Here is a 19,924-nt window from a genome sequence, read left to right on the forward strand (position 1 = left end):
AGGCACGTGTATGAGTACGTCTGCTGGTGACTCTGTATGTTTGTGATGTTGTATGGGTATGGTCTACTGGTAACTCTGTGATGTTGTGGTGAAATGCCTTGTGATTGTGCTGCAAACCAATTTCCCCACAGGACAAATAAAATTTCTATTCTATTCTGTTTTCATGAAAATCTCTAATCTCAATCTCTGTCTCAAGCTTGATATGGGGCAGTTAAATGTATACCCCAAGTCGCTGATGGAATTATTCATTCTTGCAGAAACTGTACACTGAAGCCTGGGAGGCTGACAAAACCAAGATCCACATCATGCCAGACGCCATGGATGTAGTTTTGGCACGACACAACATGCTCAACTACAGTGAGGTAAGCATTCCACACGTGACCTGGGACTGTTCGGATGTTATCATAATTCTTTGACAACCTTTTACATTGCATATTATTTGATTCTATCTCCACAAGATAATAAAGGGTATAAAGAAATATCATATTTACATTTATTCATTTAGCAGACTCTTTTATCCAAAGTGACTTACATAGGTTACAGTTCTTTACAATGTTATCCATTTATACAGCTGGATATTTACTGAGGCAACTGTGGGTTAAGTACCTTGCCCAAGGGTACAGCAGCGGTGTCCTAGCGGGGATCGAACCGGCAACCTTTCAGTTACGAGTCCTGCTCTTTAACCACTATGCTGCACTGCTGCCCATTCTATGTCAACTAGGTTCACTTTCTTGGTGGAATATTTGATTTACTGGAATTTACATTATTGTTAAGTCACTTTCTCTGTACACCTAGACATTAAACTGACTTGTGGATCTGGTATTTCTATATGGTAAATCTCTGATGAATTGGTTTCCAGAAACTTTACCGACTTGCCAATGAAGAGGCCAAGAAGAAGGGCTATGATCTCCCTACTGATGCCATGGCCATCAAGGCAGCCAAGGCATCCAGAGACATTGCCAGTGATGTAAGTTGTTTTCTCGGAATGCAAATATCAAACAAATTTATACCTACAGTGTACATTAAGGACAAACCCATAATTCGAAATTCATCCTTTTTAGTACAAGTACAAACAAGGGTACCGCAAGCAGATTGGCCATCACATCGGAGCCCTCAGCATCCAAGATGACCCCTTGCTCATGCTGGCTTTGAATTCAGCCAAGATTGCTAGTGATGCTCTCTACAAGAAGGACTTCCACAAATCCAAGACTAAATTCAACCTTCCAGTGGACATGCTGGCCTTTGAGTTGGCCAAGAAGAACCAGATTCAAGTCAATGACTTCAACTATAGAACTCACCTGCACAACTGGACCTGCCTGCCAGACTCCAATGATGTTGTCCATGCCAGGCAGGTCTATGACTTGCAGAGTGATGTAAGTTGATCAAACCTTATTAAATATTTTTAAAGGATATTTTAGTTTATTCTCTTTGAAGCTAAAATTGCACTCCCTGTTAGTGTCATGAAATGGTGAACTCCATTGGTATGGTATTTGTACTAGGTACATGTCAATCAACCAAATCTTATTTGCACATTTCTAGGTACAATTGAAAATTCTACAATTGTTACAAAGTGATGAACTTAGAAAGTTTTCTACATGGAATGGAAAAAGCTGAAAACCCATAGCTAATTAAGTAAAACTGAAAAGTTATTCACTGACTGAGAAAAAAGGTGGTCGAGAGACTCCTGGAAAACAGTGGAATATTAACAAGCAGTGGAATGCCATGAAACACCCATCAACTCAATCAGTTCAAATCCAGAGACTGATAAATGGTATTATCAGCTAACGTTATGCTGTAAGGGGGGCCTTCCATTCAACTGTGGCCAGTGCGGGGTCCTCAAGGGTTTAGTGATTTATTTAGTTATTATTTATTTATTTAGTGATGATCATGGCATCTTGTCCACTGAGATAGGGTAAATGTTGATCTTAGTGGAAAAGGGAGCTGCAGGTGAACATGTCTGTATATATAAGTTTTCTTTGCTTTTTTATCCATTTAAACCCAACTGTTTCACTCCTCCATTTCTGTAATTGTGTGCTATATATTTGTCTTTACTGTCCCACTCAGGCTGTGTACAAGTCAGACCTGAAATGGCTTAAGGGCATTGGCTGGGTCCCCATTGGCTGTCTTGATGTTGAGAAAGTCAAGAAGGCTGGAGAGGTTCTGAGTGAGAGGAAGTACCGCACACACCCCAGCACAATACCCTTCTCCAGTTCCACAGACTCTTTGGAAATGGTGCAGGCACAGACTAACGCCCTGATCATGAACAAGGTGACTTTTCCCTTTTTCTAATTCCCCTAATGAGCATTACTTTCATCTTCAATTATGAACACTAGTTGCAGTTCAGTCTTGAAAAGAGAGCAATTATTGTATTTATTAATCTTCTCATTTCAAAATTTTAGCATACATCTAGATTCAGCAGAATGTGTGTTACATCAGCTCTGTTCTTTTGGTTTGTTTTGTCCAGACTTTGGTGTACCTTTGTAAAACACGCTTGATATTATGTGGGAACTGCATAACAATAAATACTTTAAAAAGTAGGTTTTTCATTAGCATTGAAACACTTGTTCTGGCTAATGATTCTGCTCCTAAAGCCACCTGATTGGTGTGATATCATACAGATGTTATTTTTTTTTTTTTTTACAGCGCCTCTACACTGAAGCTTGGGAGAATGACAAGACCAAGATCCATATCATGCCAGACACTCCTGATATCCTGCTAGCCCAGCAGAATAAACTCAATACAAGCCAGGTATGGCAGCAACCGACAGCCTGCTTGCCATCCTTTCTTTTGAAAAGCCATTTTGCAACACTATTATGAATGAATGAATTAATATCATTTATGTTGGGTCTTCCAAGTATCACAAAGTAGTTTACAGTGAGGTAGTAACCACCACCAACGTGTACACTGGTCTGCATGATGTACAGCTTCCATTTTACACTAGAAAGCTCATCATATGTTAGCTCAAGTGTAGTTGCAAGAACCTTATAAGCAAATTAAACTGGGGCAATATTAGATGGCCAGACTGAGAGAGCTACATTGGAACTTTAGCTAAAACCCCAGGGACCAGGTCTACTCTGTGTGATAAGTGTCATGGAATCTTTAATGGCCACAGTATATCAGGACCTCTGTTTGCGCCAAAGATGACATCTCCCATAGCACAGTGTCCCCATCACCGCACTGAGACATTGGTTTGATACTTCATTCAGCAGGAACATTGCAGCCTACTGGCCCACCAATGCTACAATATATTCTGCTGCAGGAAACTTGATAGCCTGCTCAATATAAATAGATGAAAAACTCACTTCAGAAAAGTTAACATTGTATTGTAGAAGTCAGACTTACCCCAGCTCCAATAAGCAATGGTATGTATCTACATTGTCACTATTTATAACCCTGACATTATAAGACAAACGTTAGACTCTTCTGCAGGGAGAATAGGCTCATATCTCTGTATGTAAATATTCAGCTATGCTGTTTAAACATGTGATGTTGAAACATTAGCTGTATTGGTGTGTCTGGATAGGAAAATATATTGTATATATATATACTGTGGTCCAAACTTGATTGTCATAAATAAAAGTAAAGCATAATCAAAATTTGTATTTGAATTTGCATTTGTTTTCCATTTTTGCAGCTTGTTCTCACATATCATCTCCCTGTCTTTCAGAGTAATCTGATGCTGGTTCTGCTCTAGCAGTCAGCTGTAACAGTATGTAGATTTATGTATCAAGATGATGGTTTTTCTCTCCTTTGCAGAAATTTTATCGACAAGGCTACGAGGCCACTATTAAGAAAGGCTATCACCTACCCAAAGATGCCATATCAGTCAAGACTGCCAAGGCCTCAAGGGATATTGCCAGTGATGTGAGTATGAAATTTGTAGAAGGTTGCAAAATTCACAATAGTGCTATTAATGAAGGTCACGTATTTCCTGAAAGTATAATTGGCTATATTTACCATCTTACACCAATAATTGGTCTTGCTTATTGACAGATATAATGGTTGGGATCATCATTATAGTCCTCTTGTTGATTTGGCATAACTTTTGTTGATTCCTATACAGAAGTTAGATTTTTAATCAAAAGTCCTTTTCACCTGCATACAGTTGAAATTCACACATAACCAAAAGTTGGTCAAATTTTTTCTTATTCTGCAGTACAAGTACCATGAAGGATATCGCAAGCAAATTGGGCATCACATCGGAGCCCGCAGCATTCAAGATGACCCCCTGCTCATGCTGGCTTTGAATTCAGCCAAAATAGCCAGTGATGCACTCTACAAGAAGGACTTCCACAAGTCCAAGACTAAATTCAACCTCCCTGTGGACATGCTGACCCTCGAGTTGGCCAAGAAGTGCCAGATTCAAGTCAATGACTTCAACTATAGAACTCGGCTGCACAACTGGACCTGCTTGCCAGACTCCAATGATGTTGTCCAGGCCAGGAAAGTGTACGATTTGCGAAGCGATGTAAGTACATTACAAATTTCCAGAAACATTGAAGTTGAAATCCTGGCTATGTGTGGCTGCTGAAATAAGTATTTTTCTTGTAAGTGATGTTTTTATGTCACTCTGTCCTCAGGTTGTGTACAAATCTGACATGGAGTTCATGAGGGGACTTGGGTGGGTCCCTCTTGGCTCACTGGATGTTGTGAAAGTCAAAAAAGCAGGAGAGATCCTGAGTGAACGTCTGTACCGCCAGAAGCCAGATGCTCTTAAATATACAATAGATATGGAGGCCATGCCCATGGTCCTTGCTAAGTCAAATGCTCAGACAATGAACAAGGTCAGTGAATTAGCACATCTGACATGTTGCAAGATGTTTCACGAGATGGACATTTTGAGATACATAGTAAAATAGTCTTGAATCAATAAAATACAGTACAATAAAATAGAATGGACCAAATATAATATTGCAAAAGGACCGTTTTCTCTATGTGTTTGAGATATTTTGCTAATATGAAGGCATTGCACATTGGCAGGCATAACTTTTGTGAAATGGAAATGTTACAGTCATGGGAAGTAAGTCACAATGGACAGTAAGTTATAATATCCAATGGATATTTTTTAGTCGAGGACTCAAATTAATGTCCAATATGCACTGAAAACAGAAACTGATATAAATCTTTTGCTTCATTACAGCGTCTGTACAATGAAGCCTGGGAGAATGATAAGGTCAAAATTCATTTAAATGCGGATCTGCCAGAGGTTCTTCTTGCAAAGGCCAATGCTCTGAATATGAGTAAGGTAGGTCTTTATGTTCAGTCTTATGTCCTTTTTTTATTTCTGTCTTGTCTGCTTAAAGGCAAATTCAGTGAAAGTGGCCAAATTCTATGCCTAGGTTAATCACACAGCTGTATAAAAGCTCAAAACCCACATGTGATTATTATTATAATTTTTCTTCTTCTTATTATTATTATTGTTATTATAGTTTCTAAATTATGGCAAGTACCATTCTAGTCCTTTTTAGATTACACTATTAAGCACGTTAGGGTAGCCATTACATCACAACTGTTTTTTCAGTGTGAACTCAGGCATAGTAATGTAACTCACCCCTTTGCAATTCCCTGGCCACTTACTTTCAATTCACGGAATTTCAGATGGAACTGGGAGCTATTTTTATTCATTTAATGTGAAATCTTGTTGTAAATGCCATTAAAATTTTGTTTCTTTTTATTTCATATGGGCACTTTATCCCAAATGAAAAAAAATCATGCTGTTTCATCTTTGAAAAAAAAAGCACATTTACAATTTTACTTGAACTAATTTCATTCAGACACAGTGCAAAAGAAAACATTAATCATTTGAATATGCATAGTGTTTTTGCCCAATAAACTTATAGTCTGAATATATTCTAGAGCCTGTCCAAGGCTTTCAATTGCCTTCTAACATTTAGATTACCTTTGCTAGTCAAAGTCAACCTCTTACTGTCTACACTTCCTTTTTGCCTAAGGTAAGGTCTCCAGTCATGAAGACAGTTCTGACCATAGTATTGTCTTTGCAGAAACTTTACAGGCAAGGTTTTGAGGAGGCTATCAGGAAGGGCTATGACATCAAACCGGATGCCATATCCATCAAAGCTGCCAAGGCGTCCAGAGATATTGCCAGTGATGTGAGTATACCTATTCCAGTCGAAGATGCTTTGTAAGGCCTATTTCACTAGCTAAGGCATTTTGGTATTGCATTCGGTATATTTCTTTGTTTAGACTTGCACAGCTCACATTTGACATGTTATTCATTTAAACATCTATATACTTTCTGAAACAATTCAAGTGAAGGCTGCAATAGTAGTTCTTTAACTATTGCACAATACTGTCTGATTCATGTGTGGTTGATTATTAATAAGGTGGAGAAGTGTTCATGATAATATGTGCTTCATACAAAGTATGTTGTTAATGAACATCACACATCTGAGTATAGGGATTGGCATGTAAAGAAATCAACACGGCACAGTGCAACAAGGTAGAACTGAAAAAGATGTAACTAAGCCACCATTGATTCATTTGTTTCAGTATAAGTACAAGGCAGGATACCGTAAGCAAGTTGGCCATCACATCGGAGCCCGCAGCATTCAAGACGACCCCTTGCTCATGCTGGCTTTGAATTCAGTCAAGATCGCCAGTGATGTGCTCTACAAGAAGGACTTCCATAAGACCAAGACTAAATACAACCTCCCTGTGGACATGCTGACCCTTGAGCTGGCCAAGAAGTGCCAGATTCAAGTCAACGACTTCAACTACAGAACTCGGCTGCACAACTGGACCTGCCTGCCAGACTCCAATGATGTTGTCCATGCCAGGAAGGTCTACGATCTACGCAGTGATGTAAGTTTAGGCTAGAAGCCATCCTTGCCTGTGTTTAACTTGCATGTTCAATTACTTGCTTGAATGACTTCTTGCCTTTGACCTTTGAACTTTACGAGAAGAAGAAACCTGCGGCTGGATAACCCACAGGGGACGGGTGATGACTCTTTTTTATTATGTGTTGGAACCAGGCTGTTTACAAGTCTGACCTGGAGTGGTTGAAAGGCACAGGATGGGTCCCCATTGGCTCGCTTGATGTTGAGAAGGCCAAAAAGGCCGCTGAGATCCTGAGCGAAAAGAAGTACCGCCAGCACCCCAGCAACTTCAAGTTCAGCAGCAATACAGACTCCATCCCTATTGCCCTGGCTCAAGCCAATGCCAAAATAATGGACCAGGTACGCATTTCCAAACAGGGAAAATGTACATGCAATAAAATAAAAGTATGGAACTCCAGTTACTCCAGAGGCAGCCAACCCTTTATGTGGAATCTTACAGTTGTGTCCTAATTTTGTTCTGTCTGAAGCCTAAGCAAAGTCAATCCAAAAAAAGCAGCGGGACTGTGTCAAACAGCAGGACATTCATATGCCTGTTTCATGTTAGGAAGTGATTTATAGCAGAATGGTTTTCAAACTCTATTTGTGTGTGTACATTCAATTTGTGTGGAATGTAATTCTTTGGCAGTATAATTCAACCAATTACTTTTAACCAATGTAACTTATTTTGAGGAAAAATGTGTGCTTCAAAAATCGTTTTAATTTTCATGAAAAAGTTTGGGATCCAAGTCCAGAGTGTCAAACAGAACTTTCTGTGCTTTATCTGTTACAGAAAGCTTACACTGATGCCTGGAACAAAGACAAGGTCAATATCCACATTATGCCAGACACACCAGAGATTCTCCTCTCCCAGCAGAACAAACTAAACACCAGCATGGTAAGAGATGTCACTGAAATGCTAAAGCCATGGACAGGCCAGCGAGATGTGTGGTGACAGTGTAAAACAGGCAGAATATGCATATGTTATTTACATATACTCGGTGTATGTGAGTCACTTGCTTTGCATGTGTGAATTTCTTGCTCTCTTTCTGGGTTGAAATGCAGCAGTTGAAATGCAGACACCACAAACAACAAAAATAAGCATATTTCAGTGAGAAATATGAAATACTATATATAGATCACATTAATACATTCTCCTTCAAAACATGAGTTTAGAGTCTCAATAATTCTCAGTGTTCATATTGAAAGAAAATTACCTTACGAGTTGTTTTATTGCTGAGCATTTGTGATACTGGAAAAGGTACTTTTATTTGCATTTTGTGTTCCTTTTGAATAATGAGTTACCTTTTTGCCAGTTGTGCTTTTGCCAGCAAGTCAGTGCTACTTGGATTGCAGGATTATCATGGAAAAAATACTAATATTTCATGTTCCAATGGTGATAAACATTTATTAATTGAAATGCATGCTTAGGCAATTTTATATTCTTTTTAATATACATACTGTGTGAAACAATCTACAGTCTAGATGACAATTTTAGTATGAACTAGTTGGATTGACGTTCTGTATGAATTGTTTGCTTTTCAATGTATTCAAATGAAACAGTCATGAGTGTTTTCTTTTGCAGAAATACTACAGACATGACTATGAAGATAGTCTCAAGAAGGGATATCTGCTGCCCAAGGATGCCATCTCCGTCCAGTCAGCCAAGGCCTCCAGAGATATCATCAGTGATGTAAGATGCTTTGCATTGCACTGTTAAAGGCAAACTTACACTATTGTAAAAAGGCACCCTGCTCACTACCCTCTGTTGTACTCTTTCAGTACAAGTACAAGACAGGTTACCGCAAGCAAATCGGACACCACATCGGAGCCCGTTGCGTAGAAGATGACCCCCTGATGGTGATGGCTGCGAATGCTGCAAAGATTGCCAGTGATTTTGTCTACAAGAAGGACTTCCATAAGACCAAGACTAAATTCAACCTCCCAGTGGACATGCTGACCCTTGAGCTGGCCAAGAAGTGCCAGATCCAAGTCAATGACTTCAACTACAGAACTCGGCTGCACAACTGGACCTGCCTGCCAGACTCCAATGATGTTGTCCATGCCAGGAAGGTCTACGATCTACGCAGTGATGTAAGTACTGTGTATTGCGATTGGCTTTATGTTCCAGCCTATGGACACCGTGTCTTTCCTTTGGGAACTCACCTCAAACTTTAACATTGGTACCTTTCAGGCGGTCTACAAGTCTGACCTGGAGTGGCTCCGAGGGTGTGGCTGGATGCCCCAGGGGTCCCTGGATGTCAACAAGGCCAAGAACGCTCAGAAGATCCTCAACGACAGGCTGTATCGCCAGCACCCCAGCGCAATTAATTTCACCAGCATCGTCGACCTGCCCAGCATCGTCCTGGCCAAGCAAAACTCCGACAACCTCAGCGATGTGAGAACATGGCCCTTGTTTCTCCTATTGAATTTTTTTGTTTGTAACTGTTTAGGCTCTCTTTTCCTGCTTTGCTGGTGTCTAGCTGGTGCTGTCTTCATGAATGCACTGCACTGTATATGTGGTGTGCAGTAGTAGAGATGTAGATGAAGGTGGGGAGGGCAGATTGCGCACACTTTATGGAAGAGCGATAAAGTGTTACGTGGACTAATGAGCTTTAGAATGGTAGAAGCTCTAAATAAATTTACTATGGATTTCTACAAGTGTTTTTGTTTTTTTTTCACAGATGAAATACAAAGAGACGTGGGAAAAGGAAAAGACTTCCGTACATATTGGACCTGACATACCTTCAATTGAACTGTCCAGAGTCAACACCGCTAATATTAGCAATGTGAGTATGGTTTACAGTGTATGTTTTTGTTGTGGTTCTACCTCTGTATGGTCTGACTTTTTTTTCTCATTTATTTTGCATTTTCATAGAAATTGTACACACAAGACTGGGATAACCGCAAGGCCAAAGGATACCAGATCAAAGCAGATGCCATCTCTGTTTTGAAGGCCAAAGCTTCAAGGGACATCATTAGTGATGTAAGTACAAGGGCTCTGCTATGTTACTGTTGGGAGGGAAATTAATAATCATCTTCATTAGGATTCCTTTGAAGTTTTTATGTACAAAATTTCAATCAACAAACAAAATTTGATCAACGTTTGCAACGTTTGCATTTCTTATTTTGTAGTACAAGTACCATGAAGGATACCGCAAGCAAGTTGGCCATCACATTGGAGCCCGCAGCGTCCGAGATGACCCCTTGATCATGCTGGCTTTGAATTCAGCCAAGATCGCTAGTGATGCTCTCTACAAGAAGGACTTCCACAAATCCAAGACTAAATTCAACCTCCCAGTGGACATGCTGACTCTCGAGTTGGCCAAGAAGTGCCAGATCCAAGTCAACGACTTCAACTACAGAACTCGGCTGCACAACTGGACCTGCCTGCCAGATTCTAATGATGTCGTGCAGGCCAGAAAAGCATATGACCTTCAGAGTGATGTAAGTTTAAAATAGCTCAATCACAGATTTGAAGAATAATAATTCAAAATGTTATAAAATGTTCACTCTGGTTTCTCTTCACAACCCCCCCCCCCAAATTCTTATTATTACAATATTTCTTGCAGTTGCTGGAGAAAATGTGCAATATGCAATATGCCATATTCACTTTTGATGTATGCAATTAAATGTAAATCTGCACACATAACACACTTAGATCATCATTAAATGCATATAAATAAGTATGCTACTAAACCAACTGACAGGCAAATGAGCCTTACAATCTGCATGTTTGAGCGAAACGATAATGAGTTACTGTATCTCTGTCATTGGCAGGCTGTATACAAGTCTGACCTGGAGTGGCTGAGAGGGATCGGATGGCTGCCTCAGGAATCCTTAGATGTTAAAAAAGTAAAGAATGCCCAGAAGATCCTGGCTGATGTAAGTTCCTTTCATTTGGGATCACATTTCAGAGGTGCAGAGCTTGACGCACGTTTTCTGTCAGCTCAATTATGAATACTGGCATCACATTCTCACTACCACAACAGAACCTAAGACTTTTTCTGTTTAATTGTTGGTGTCTGTCATGCAGAGAGGCTATAGAACTAAAGCGGATGAACTGAAGTTCTCTGCTCCCTTGGACAGAGTGGACTTTGTCTGTGCCAAGAACGCTGCCGAAGTCCTCAATGAGGTTAGTGACAGCTTTCAAAACTACTGCTTGTTGAAAAGTAACCGTGTGGCCATTGTGAATGTCCTGACACATGTTGTCTTGCTCGGATCTTTAAAATACAGTGAAATTTATACTACAGAGTACTGCAATGCAAGAGACTGCCAGGCTATACCTTTACCTAAATGTTTAATGACCAGAGAAAGGGCAAAAACAGACAGAATCAAATAGGTTTTTTTTTTTTTTTGAAAGAATGAAAACTTAAAAGCTTATGTTTTAGTTCAACTATATGAGCTACTATAAAACTATATTTTAGCTATACTACTCTAGTATAATACTGATTACTCAGTAAAACACAGCATTGTTGTCACAAAAATTGTTGCTTTCCATCACTTTGGTTCCTCCCTCATGGAAACTGAGTTCACAAAAAACACTGATTCATTTTTATTTATTTATTTTTTTTCATAAAGGCAAAGTATCGCGCAGCCTGGCATGCAGACAAGACCAAATACACCATGCTGGATACCCCACAGCTGGCAGCAGCAAGAGAAGCAGCCAAGAACATCAATCAGGTAGGAGAATACACACTGTGAGGAGAGATTAACCAGGAAGGACAACCAGTGCTACCTCAGGAGATTTTTAACTTTTCACCCCTTTTTTCCAACTCTCTTCATAGCACCTGTACATCCAGGACTGGGAAAACACAAAAGCCACAGGCTACTTCATGCCTAGAGATGCCGTGCCCATCAAGCACAGCATTCAGACCACAAAAATACAGAGTGACGTAAGTGTTTATATAGAGTGCTGGAGGTGTGCTGGACATTTCTTGCAGTGATGTAGAAGCCCTGAGTTTGAAATTCTTCATTAAGCGTAACAATATGCAAGTTAGTGTTTGCTTTGGCATAAACTTTATTCTTGTATTTGTAAATATTATTTCAAAGTCTGTCATGTGATTTATGCTGCAGCACAACAACAAGACAGGTTACCACAAGCAAATCTCTGTGGAGCTTAAGAGTGAAATCAATAGTCCTAAATCAATTCGACCTAAAATTGAAATTCACACATATAACACAAATTATGGTCAAATTTTTGTGTTTCTTATTCTGTAGTACAAGTACCATGAAGGGTATCGGAAGCAAATTGGCCATCACATTGGAGCCCGCAGCATTCAAGATGACCCCCTGCTCATGCTGGCTTTGAATTCAGCCAAGATCGCCAGTGATGCTCTGTATAAGAAGGACTTCAATAAGTCCAAAACTAAATTCAAACTTCCAGTGGACATGTTGGCTTTCGAGTTAGCTAAGAAGTGCCAGATCCAAGTCAACGACGATAACTATAGAACCCGCCTGCACAACTGGACCTGCCTGCCAGACTCCAATGATGTTGTCCATGCCAGGAAGGTCTACGACCTGCACAGTGATGTAAGTACTGTGTATAGCGGTTGACTTTATGTTCCAGCCTAAAATGATGTCTTTCAAGCCATAAAAGTCTATGACCTTCGGAGCAATGTAAATAGTGGCAAACGCCTTTCTCTGCATTCAGTTTGTTCCCTTGGACTGTGTTGTCTTGTTGACACATTGTAACATTTACTTTCAGTATGTCTACAAATCAGATCTGGAGTGGATCCGTGGTTGTGGTTGGGTGGCGTTGGATTCAGTGGATCACGTGAAAGTGAAAAGAGCTCAGGGGATCCTGAATGACGTATGTACTGCTCTCAGATTACGGCAGTGTTTCTTACAGCATGCACGTAAAGTGTTGTAGCTTTATCTCTCACTCATGTGCTTCGTTTCTGATTCACGATGTTGTCCTGCGCCTATTACCATTTCAGAGGCTTTACACCAAGGATGCAAAGGAGAACTTCGGGAAATTTACCCACATTGTGGATCGGCCAGAGATCATTCAGGCCCAGATCAACGCTTTCCATCTCAGTGACGTAAGTGCTGTCAAAAAATTGTTGAATGATTCCAGTGCATCACTGTGCATGTATTAAAGTCTACATGAGGTACAAGTTAAGTGAATACATTTTTCAAAGCTGTAATATGATGAGATTTAATGGAATCTCTTCTTTGTTGTTTGATTTTGGTTTCATAGCTGAAGTACAAAGAGACCTTCAACCTGGAGAAAGGAAAGTATATTGGGTCAGTGGATACTCCCCAGCTGGCCCACTGCCGAGAAGTGTCCAAGGCCACCAGTGAGGTACTGCATAAACAGCTCCCTGACTGCAGTGAAATACCATTTAATACAGCCTGTACATCATAGAGGAAACCTCAAATGTTTGTATTCATAGTATTTCCAACAGTAATTTTTTCAGATTAAATTTGATTGTTTTTTGGTCTGACGGTAAAATATAAACCAACTGTGTAGTGCTTCTTTTGACTGTCAGGACTTTGTTTTTCTAGAAACTGTATAAGTCAAACTGGGACAACAGCAAAGCCACAGGCTACCAGCTGGACAATGAATACATCCCATTGGTAGGAGCAAAGCGCAGTAAGGATATCATCAGTGAGGTCAGTACCCTTTCAAAAAAGCCTTGCAGTATGTTCCTGCTCCCAATAGTTTGCTGTCATTTATAAATTATTTTGATGTACTTTTTGTTGTCTGTAGTTGTAGTGTCAATAATTGTCAAATTGTCAAGTTTTGTGGAAATGAAGAGAAATCTGACATAAAAAATGTCCTACTCTCAGCGACTGGCAATGAAAGGTGCTAGCTATGGGATGTCCTGACATTTTAATATTCTTTTTGTGATAAAACCTTTCAGGTGAAATACAAAGATGCCTATGAGAAGGCAAAGGGTCACTACATGGCTGGCACCACGGTGGACTTCCCCCAAGTGGTCCATGCTGCAGCGATGGAGAAAATGAAGAATATGGTAAGACATTTCTGCACTTGCCTCCATCCATCACATAATGCCCTTTCATGCAGACTTTTCTTACTTTACTTTCACCCATAATCTCCCGCAACTGATCAAGACAAAGATAGCATTACATATCAGGAAGTGAGCTTGATTACCCAGCTACCACCAAGCTGTCAACAGCATGCAAAAAGGAATTTTTGATATATAGCTTGGTGCTTTGTCCTCCTTTGACAAGTGGGAGGCCTTAAATGGTTTGTGATGGTGAGAATGGTAAAACAGACAACTGAACGAGGAACACACTTTATGCCCTCAACTAGATTTCACAGACATTTTTATTCTAGTTCTTAACATTTGATTCTTAAAAACAGTAATGTAAAAATAGTAAAAAGTCTAACACATACTGGAATTGTAATATACTGAAAACTGCCCGGATATTTGATATGCTCAAGACATAAAACCTTGCTTTAAAAAATCAGATATAAACATTAACTAAGTGCCCGCTCCTAAGACAAGTCTTAAACATGAGACTAAGAATCTCAGAATAAGGTTTTTAGAGCAGTTTATTCATTGTTTCATCGCAGAGAGATTACCACAAGGCGTATGAAGAGACCAAGACCAAGCTCCACATCCCCCATGACATGGTGAGCCATGTGGTGGCCAAGAGGTGTCAGGACATCCTCAGTGATGTCCTGTACCGCACCTACCTGCACCAGTGGACCTGCCACCCTGACCAGAACGACGCCATCCTCGCTCGCAAGGCCAACGAAATCTTAAGCGATGTATGTTCCCTCCCCACCCCTCTCCGGTTTTGTTTTTGAACTCACTGCCTCCCCTTTGTGGACCGGGTCATGGTCATTTTTAACCTGGCGGGTATTGCGTATTGCAAAAAGGACATTTTAGCACTTAAAGTCTAATCAATGGGATAGGAAGATAAAAAACTAGACTATTTCTGTCTGACATGCACTTAAGCTTGTGCAATAATGATTGTTATCTGACCACCCTTTGATATTCAGAGATAATTAAAGGGCCAATAATTTAGTTCAATTTGGCCCTGTTCCCACAACAAAGGTTGTCAGTTTCTGTCCGTGGTGCCTCTGCTGTGATTAAGATTTAATTGTTTTTTCATCTGACTTCCATAAAAATGCACATGCATCTGAACTGTAGGCCCCACCATTTCTACTGTTAGAGGCATAACAGTAGAAATGGTGGGGCCTACAGTATAACAGGATGGGAAATATAGTCTGTTATAGTCATAGTCAGTATAACCACCCAGCTGATTTAATATGTTCTGCCATATCGTGACACTGACTGTCCTCTGAGGTGATGTTGTGGTTGGCCCCTGCCAGGTTTACTACAAAGACGACCTCAACTGGATAAAGGGCATCGGTTGCTATAACTGGGACACACCTGAAATCATCCGGGCCAAGAAGGCCTACGACCTGCAGAGTGATGTGAGTGTCCACACTGGAGCCAACCTGTGAGGCCATGTAGCCAAATCTCTTAACTAAACCTGTCACTGATCACATCTAATTACTCTTAATGGTAGCCTTATTCATGGCTCTTTAACCAGCCCTCTAACACCACCAGTGTTAGAGCAGAAAGACAAAGCAAAGCAGTTTTATTTACTAAAGTAAAGCATTGTACTGCAGTTGCTGACAGTCTCAAGTACTGTGTCAGATCTAAACAGTCTATATAGAAATGACAAAGCGGGCTAAAATAATTAAGTACAAAGAGTGGTATACCAGGAGCTCCTGAGCTTCCAGCAATACTTGTGTCTCTTTTTTCCATTGTTTCCATTTTTTCACTGTTGTCATTTTTCAGCTCAAGTACAAATCAGACGCGAAGAAAGGGTTTAATAATTATTCTATTGTGACGGACACCCCAGTCTATGTGACTGCAATCCTGGGGCACACCTGGGCCAGTGAGGTAAAGCCTTTTCCTATTTATCTGTAACCATGTGTTGTCTGTTCAAAAGATCTATTTTTTTCATTCTCTCTTTCCTCATTCTCTGTGGGTTTGATCGAGGTGAATGATAAATATTTTCTGATTTCCTTTCAGCTGAACTACCGGGAAGCCTACCACAAGGAAAAGCACAAATATACTACTGTACTAGACACTTTTGACTATACAAGGTGTCATAACCTGAAACATATCTACAGCAATGTGAGTAAAAATTTCTTTTAGGCTCCCTTTCTTCTATGTTCTCTTCTGTAAAATTAACAGTATTTTTTCCTTCATTCCCCCAGAAAATGTATACAGATGTGTGGGACAAGATCAAAGCCAAGAGTTACAGCTTGCCCCCGGACTCCCAGGCATTGACCCATGCCAAACAGCAGAAGGTCGTCTTGAGCAATGTAAGTCAGAATCCCAATCAGAAAGGGTAGGAAAGTATTACTTCCTGACTGCGGAGTGTGTAGCTGTGATTGATTTGAAGACTCAAATGGAATCCAATGTATACGCAATTGGAGGTTGAAATCAATTATGTAATTGGAGGTTTAAATAAATGTTATTTTATCTGGAAAAATAAAGTCTGGACATATTTGAAAGGTTACCCCAGGGGATATGTTAAATTGGGCAAACCAGGTCAAGATGTGGGCCAAGGCTGATTTACCATTCTTTGTGTTTCTGAGCTAGGTCTTTCTCTGCAGTTATTTTCTCATACAACCTCACTGAGTGGCTTAAAACTAGCATACAACCACTTTACCATTATGTGGTATTTTTTTAATTGCCTACCACCCGTATTAACCAGAGCATGATTTCCTCCATCCAGGTAAAGTATCGTGAGGATTATGAGAGGTTCAAGTCCCTCTACAGCTTGCCCAAGTGCCTAGCGGACGATCCCGCGACGGCGAGATGCATCCGAGTTGGGAAGCTCGCCCTTGATGTGAGTGGCCATGGACCATAATCTCATCATCTCCTTTCTGTATAAAACAACAACTGACAATGTTCCGTTTCAGGGTTGTCAGTATGTCTGTGGTCTGAATCGTCTTTAGTGCTTTGCACGCATCACCTTCAACTACCCCCAACACTCAGGGTGTACAGTGATGCATACCTGACACCTGTCTTTTTTGTGTGTACCCCAGCGTCTGTACAAGGAGAACTATGAGAAGACCAAGGCCAGGGTGCACCTGCCACCTGATATGCAGGAGGTTGTGGCTGCCCGCAACACCCAGAAAATGATCAGTGACGTTGATTACCGCAAGTACCTGCACCAGTGGATCTGCCTGCCCGACATGCAGGCCTACACCCAGGCCCGCAAAGTCAACGAGCAGCTGAGCGATGTGAGTGACTCCCCAATGGAGACCAGGGTTTCTGGACTTAGATGAGTCTCCCAGCTCTCTTTAAAAAATTAAGTGTTAAAATTAAGCTGTTAAGTGGTTTGTGGAAGCTAAACCCTGTAGACACTGCAGCCCTTAAGGACCAGGCCTAAGCCACACTGATACCCTGGGAGGTTATTCTGATCTCTTCTAGGACTTTCTAGCTACCTAACTCATGTGCATAAGGGTCTCTGTGACATTGTCTCTTACCCTGTCTCTGTGTGGATCTACAGTTCTTCTACAAGGATGACCTGAACTGGCTGAAGGGGGTTGGCTGCTACGTGTGGGACACCCCTGAGATCCTGCGCTGCAAGCGTGCTGACAATCTGCAGAGCAAGGTGAGCCAGAGCACCTCTTCCTCAAACGGTCAATGTCCTTCTGTCTCCCTTTTTAGTCTGGTCTTCCCCTGGTTCCTTATTCCCTCTCGCCTCCAATTCCTTCACTTCATCTTCATCACTTCCTCTCCCTTCACCTCCTCCTGACTTCCTGTTCATTTCCTCACACTTCCAGTTCCTGCACATCAGATGATACAACAAAGGAGTGAAAAGCGATGTGAAAATTATGGTTTCTATTTCAGAACAAGTACAAAGCCAAAGCAGTGGAGCGGCTGAATGACTTCTCTGTTGTGCTGGACACTCCTGTATATGGCTCTTGCAAGCTTAGTGCCATCAACCTGAGTGATGTAAGTGAGATCATTTTTTCCTTTGTTCCTTCCTTTCCTCAACCGCCTTTAAATGGAACATCTCATGGAAAGTGACTGTGGCCCTTTGGATCAGTTGTACATTTTTTCACAAGCTGAATGCAAAAACTGATTCATTAGTCTGTGGCGTCCAGTGTAAATCCTTGCTAATTAGACATGTGATAACCTTTAATGATAGTTGCTTTTCCTGTCCACAGCTCCATTATCGCCACAATTACGTCACCAGTATCAAAGGGACACACACCTCCCCTGCTGTTACCATAGACACGGAAAGAGCAAAACTGGGAAACTACATCCAGAGTGACGTAAGTATTTCCTCTACAAGTTTTTAACGCATTTAATATATTATGCTATATATTAATATATTATATATTATGTAACGCTTTTCCGTATTACTTTTTAATATGTGTATGTATGAGATAAGGATACAGATTTTGAATTTGAAATAATGTTCATAGACTATATAGCAATGTGTATACAGTCCATTTGCAGTTGACAGCCTTCTAAAATTTAAAGCAATGTTACCTTGTTGAATCAAATTGGTCTGTTTAAGAAACTAAATGATCGGTTTTGCAGTTGAGCGTTTCTCTTTCTGTCACAGAACATCTACAAAGAGGCCAGCAAGAACTTAATGCCCACTGGCTACACCCTTCCTTATGACATTCCACCAATCAAACAGGCAAAGTCCAACAGCTTCACCTTCAGCAATGTAAGAGAATGCTCTGTCATCATCTTAGCAGTACAGCTGGATTGCTGTGTTAATTTGAACTGTTTTCATTGTTTGTTTTTAACAATTGTGCCGGTTTATATAGGTCAAATACAAGGAAGCATATGACCTCATGAAAGCAAAGAACTACACCCTGGACCCGAACAGTGTCAACTTCGTGAACATCAGGAAAGTGAACGCGGTCACCAACGAGGTCAGATCCAGAAAACACTTGCTTTTTGCAAATCCTGCATATTTAATCTTAAATGAAACAATGCATACTGCCGCTGAAGTTCATAGGCTGGACGATGACAATGAACCAGTTCAAACTTTCCCAGAAGGTCTACCCCAGTAGAGACTGTCAGTCATTTTGTAATCATAGATATGTAATTATTATCAGATGTGAAATTTCAGACATACAGTAGGAATATTTTCCACGACAAAGTATATAATCTGTGCAGTGCTTGCTTTAAGGTGATGCCTTTTAACAAGCAGCATCTGTGTTGAAACATACAATTTCTTTTAATGCATTAGATTGAAATGGCAGGAATTCATGCACAATCATAGGCATCCCACTGGGATTCAGCAGATTCTTGTTGATCTTGTTTGGTGAAAACAGACTGTCTCAATCTCCTTTGGTTCCCCTGCAGCGCTTGTACCGCCAGCTTTATGAGAAACAGAAGGACAAGATCCACACCACCTACGACACACCTGAGATCAGACAGGTCAAGGCCACCCAGACAGCCATCAGTGATGTATGTACCTTTTCCCCCACCTTACCTTCAGCAGTCAACCATGTATCCGCCTTCATTGCAGCAGTGACACTCAATACTTTCAAATGACAAAGACTTGATTTCTGATTTCTTGTTTGCCCCCTGCAGCTCTGCTACAAGGAGAAGTACTTCAACAACAGGGGGAACCTGATCTCCATGCCCATCACTCCTGAACTGATGCACTGCTACCATGTCAACCAGATCACCAGCGATGTACGTCATTTTTTGAGGTCACCTAGATTTAGATCCAGTAGTTTTAGATTTACATCTGAATTACAGGGCTTGGATTTAGATCTAGTCACATAGCTTTGTTCAAAAAGTTGACAAATATCTTCCTGGATCTGTGAAAATATTATTTGAAAGGTTATGTGTAAATAATCTTTGAGGCCACCTGGATTTAGATCTAGTAGTTTTAGATTTAGATCTCAATTACATTAACTGGGATTTAGATCTAATTACATGGTTTTGTTCAAAAAGCAGGCAAACATCTTCCTAGATTTGTGAAAATATTGGTTGAAAGGTTATGTCTAATTAACAAACAGAAACATGATGCTAAAACAAACACATACCTCACTGACAACGGCTAACACAACTTTTCTGTAGCAGACTGGGAAATAAGAAAGTGTTTCT

At 40.5% G+C, this 19,924-nt stretch overlaps 1 protein-coding gene across 1 annotated transcript in view; it reads left to right on the forward strand.

Moving 5' to 3' along the window:
- The window catches only part of neb (nebulin), an 80,122-nt gene that overhangs the window by 31,254 nt on the left and 28,944 nt on the right, over window positions 1–19,924 (forward strand). Inside the window, exons 56-98 of the mRNA XM_036545263.1 lie at window positions 258–362; window positions 860–967; window positions 1,062–1,373; window positions 2,065–2,268; window positions 2,644–2,748; window positions 3,757–3,864; window positions 4,157–4,468; window positions 4,581–4,784; window positions 5,141–5,245; window positions 6,003–6,110; window positions 6,511–6,822; window positions 6,993–7,196; window positions 7,627–7,731; window positions 8,419–8,526; window positions 8,616–8,927; window positions 9,028–9,231; window positions 9,518–9,622; window positions 9,712–9,819; window positions 9,969–10,280; window positions 10,614–10,718; window positions 10,870–10,968; window positions 11,415–11,516; window positions 11,621–11,728; window positions 12,054–12,365; window positions 12,541–12,645; window positions 12,773–12,877; window positions 13,036–13,140; window positions 13,344–13,451; window positions 13,703–13,813; window positions 14,380–14,577; window positions 15,145–15,249; window positions 15,620–15,724; window positions 15,857–15,961; window positions 16,045–16,152; window positions 16,569–16,682; window positions 16,882–17,079; window positions 17,349–17,453; window positions 17,693–17,797; window positions 18,013–18,120; window positions 18,417–18,524; window positions 18,628–18,735; window positions 19,172–19,276; window positions 19,403–19,507. Coding sequence (XP_036401156.1) covers window positions 258–362; window positions 860–967; window positions 1,062–1,373; window positions 2,065–2,268; window positions 2,644–2,748; window positions 3,757–3,864; window positions 4,157–4,468; window positions 4,581–4,784; window positions 5,141–5,245; window positions 6,003–6,110; window positions 6,511–6,822; window positions 6,993–7,196; window positions 7,627–7,731; window positions 8,419–8,526; window positions 8,616–8,927; window positions 9,028–9,231; window positions 9,518–9,622; window positions 9,712–9,819; window positions 9,969–10,280; window positions 10,614–10,718; window positions 10,870–10,968; window positions 11,415–11,516; window positions 11,621–11,728; window positions 12,054–12,365; window positions 12,541–12,645; window positions 12,773–12,877; window positions 13,036–13,140; window positions 13,344–13,451; window positions 13,703–13,813; window positions 14,380–14,577; window positions 15,145–15,249; window positions 15,620–15,724; window positions 15,857–15,961; window positions 16,045–16,152; window positions 16,569–16,682; window positions 16,882–17,079; window positions 17,349–17,453; window positions 17,693–17,797; window positions 18,013–18,120; window positions 18,417–18,524; window positions 18,628–18,735; window positions 19,172–19,276; window positions 19,403–19,507 — 6,378 coding nt within the window. The remainder of the gene's footprint in view (window positions 1–257; window positions 363–859; window positions 968–1,061; window positions 1,374–2,064; window positions 2,269–2,643; window positions 2,749–3,756; window positions 3,865–4,156; window positions 4,469–4,580; window positions 4,785–5,140; window positions 5,246–6,002; window positions 6,111–6,510; window positions 6,823–6,992; window positions 7,197–7,626; window positions 7,732–8,418; window positions 8,527–8,615; window positions 8,928–9,027; window positions 9,232–9,517; window positions 9,623–9,711; window positions 9,820–9,968; window positions 10,281–10,613; window positions 10,719–10,869; window positions 10,969–11,414; window positions 11,517–11,620; window positions 11,729–12,053; window positions 12,366–12,540; window positions 12,646–12,772; window positions 12,878–13,035; window positions 13,141–13,343; window positions 13,452–13,702; window positions 13,814–14,379; window positions 14,578–15,144; window positions 15,250–15,619; window positions 15,725–15,856; window positions 15,962–16,044; window positions 16,153–16,568; window positions 16,683–16,881; window positions 17,080–17,348; window positions 17,454–17,692; window positions 17,798–18,012; window positions 18,121–18,416; window positions 18,525–18,627; window positions 18,736–19,171; window positions 19,277–19,402; window positions 19,508–19,924) is intronic.

This window comes from Megalops cyprinoides, chromosome 14, assembly GCF_013368585.1.
Source record: "Megalops cyprinoides isolate fMegCyp1 chromosome 14, fMegCyp1.pri, whole genome shotgun sequence".
Lineage (NCBI taxonomy): Eukaryota > Metazoa > Chordata > Actinopteri > Elopiformes > Megalopidae > Megalops > Megalops cyprinoides.